General features: G+C 36.1%; 1 protein-coding gene across 1 annotated transcript in view; it reads left to right on the forward strand.

Moving 5' to 3' along the window:
- The first annotated feature begins 1,183 nt into the window (after positions 1-1,183).
- LOC118735748 (ras-related protein Rab-9B) overlaps positions 1,184-2,776 on the forward strand; it is an 18,765-nt gene continuing 17,172 nt past the window's right edge. Inside the window, exon 1 of the mRNA XM_036465694.1 lies at positions 1,184-1,766. Within this exon, the coding sequence (XP_036321587.1) occupies positions 1,575-1,766 (192 nt within the window). The 5' untranslated portion in view covers positions 1,184-1,574. The remainder of the gene's footprint in view (positions 1,767-2,776) is intronic.

A 2,776-nucleotide genomic window follows, 5' to 3' on the forward strand; every position in this document is an offset into this window, starting at 1 on the left:
TCCCTTCCAGGCTTCAAAAGTGAAGCGGATGTGCCCTCTTGCAAGTTTGCTTGCCTTTTCGTTTCCCGGGAGCCCATACCAAGTGAAGATTAGACTGCTCAGCCATCTCGTTTAGAGACCTGCGACAGTCCTCTACGGTTTTCGAACTGCATATGACCGAGTCAAGCGCTTTGAGTGCAGCTCGACTGTCTGAGAAGATGAAGATATTGTTACATATGTATGAATTCTCTTGCAGCCTTCTCAGCCGCCTTCTGTACAGCAGCGAATTCATCTTGAAAGACGCTGCAGTTGTTAGGTAAGCAAAATTATATTTCCAGCCCCATCCGGACTAAGTAGAACCATGCAATTGATAAAGAAGGAAAAGCTGAATCCTATTAGCGGAACTTCATGCACTTGAAATGAATTTTAATAGCAAGTTTATGAGTTATACAGAAGGTAAATTGGAAAAAAGTAAAGTGCTAGAAGTTAGGAAAACGGGTGGGGAATTTTTTAATTTGTGTATTTTGAAAATATTAGACAAAATTGCTATCAATAATCCATTTGCGAATGTCTGGAGTTTCTAGATTCTGAACTGGTTCTAAATCAATGTAAAATAATTAGCGGCTAGTGTTTGTAAAGCATAGCGGTATACGCAGATGTTGACCAATTTGATTTAAAGGACGAATGGACAAGTATTTTGAGTGATTCTATTATCAAAAAAAGTAAAAGAAAGAAAGTAGCGGTGTGGAAAAGTTTGGGAAGTATTCGTTAACAAAAGGGCAGAAAATGGAGATTTGTTATATCCATTTTAAGGAAATTATATAGTTTGGTAACATTTTTGCATCATTCTAATGTTGACTGCCACCGATTTTTTTCAATAACAGTCGGTAAAAAAAATTAAATGGCCGTTTGTTGAAATTAATTTTGTCCTTAGAAATTATAAAATTAAAAAATAAATATGTGTATACATGCTATCTGTATTGCACATCTATGAACATACAAATGTTTCTTCAACCGAAAGCATTTTATGAATTATGTAGATACATGCAGCATGCAGATTTAGGGTTTTTATTAGCCTGATTGCTGGCCACACTGTGCACAGCTGATTTTTGTTCTCCAATCGGAAAAAATTCTACAGCAAAAACACCAACAACGAAATCTGCCACAACAAGTGGAGAATTTTTTGCCATTTACAATTCTCCAGTTGTGTTATACGCTAGCATTTGTTGTAAGGTGGTGTATTAAATTAATTAATTAACTAGCAATTTGGTTTAAAAAGTGTATTGAGTGTTGAAAAGATATAGTTTAGTACAAATATAAAAAGAAACGCAATAAAGTTGCAGCACAAAGCAAAAAAAGTAGAATTGTAAGCTCAGTGAATCGTAGACATTCGTGCGCGGTCAGGTGGAACGCTAGCAACAACAATACGCTTGAAGTCGGAAAATACTTATTCGAAAAGTGCATTTATGTACCTAAAGAATTACAAAAGCTGCAATTAACTGCGTTGTTAATAAAAAAAATATACATATATCCAGTGCTAGCCTCCCATTACTAGTAGTGCAACATAATTGTGAGAACAATAAATACTTGTCAAAATGACGAATATGCGGCCACCCAACAAAACCATCCTCTTGAAAGTGGTTATTCTCGGGGATGGCGGCGTAGGAAAATCCTGTCTGATGAATCGCTTTGTTTCAAATCGCTATGACGAAAACAACTTTCATACAATTGGCGTTGAATTTATGAATAAAAACATTGATGTGGATGGCGAGAAATACACATTGCAAGTAAGTCCAGCACAGAATTAGTACAACATGTGTGTATGTTTGAATGTATTGCTTGGTAGAAGGTGACCGAAAATTGTGTAGATATAAAATCAAAATAAGCAGAGGGATATATAACTACGCTTGATTTTTATATATACATACATACATACATTGTTCAAATTATTAAAAGCGTTAAGCAGGAAGCCGCCATGGCAATGAGCCTCAAAGTCAAACTACTACTTCTGGTTAGGTAAGGAAATTAGTAGTAGTGGGGGTGGATAGTAGCAAAGTAGGTGTACAGTATGTAACTTTATTAACTTATGCTAGTTAAATGCAGGTATTCCCATTGTGTATACTTCCACATATATACATACAAAAATGTATATGTACTTACCTCAAGCCACACAGTCCTATGCTATGTAGTCCACTCATCAATAATCTAAAGCTGTTAGTGCCAACTCATGAATAATGTTAGTTATTGTAAATAAAGGTGTTATGTACTTTATTTATTTTACCCGAATTTAAGATCGGTTTGCACCACTAAGCAAAGACTACAAACGAGTACGTTAGGCGCATTTTTAAATGTAGTTTGATAAACTACTTAAGGTCTTAGCAAGTGCGTTGTTTTATTGCTTTGTTAGTTGTATATAAATGAGAAGACGTTTTGTTTCATGATAAAGCCAGAAATATTGTAGTTCGAATCAAATACAATGTGAGCAGCACCGCTGGACTCTCGTTACTCTGGCACAATTAAGTAAGGTATGCATTTTAGTGATGCACAGAACCGAGAAACCGCAACCGGCTCCTACAAAAATCGAAAAAACGGTTCTAACGGAATACCATCTTGATTTCAAAATAACCGAAAAACGGTTCCTGAAGTACCGTACTCGAAAGACCCAAAAACAGTTCTAGATAAACCCGAAAACGTTCTGGCATAAAGCCTTAATATAAAGATACATGTCTGCTCGAAATTCAACTTCGGGGAAATGTTTAGTTATTTGCAGGTCGTTTTTGGGGTGGGCGGCGGAGGG

The sequence above is a fragment of the Rhagoletis pomonella genome, unplaced genomic scaffold (assembly GCF_013731165.1).
Source record: "Rhagoletis pomonella isolate Grant_MI unplaced genomic scaffold, Rhpom_1.0 Rhpom_scaffold_00003, whole genome shotgun sequence".
NCBI lineage: Eukaryota > Metazoa > Arthropoda > Insecta > Diptera > Tephritidae > Rhagoletis > Rhagoletis pomonella.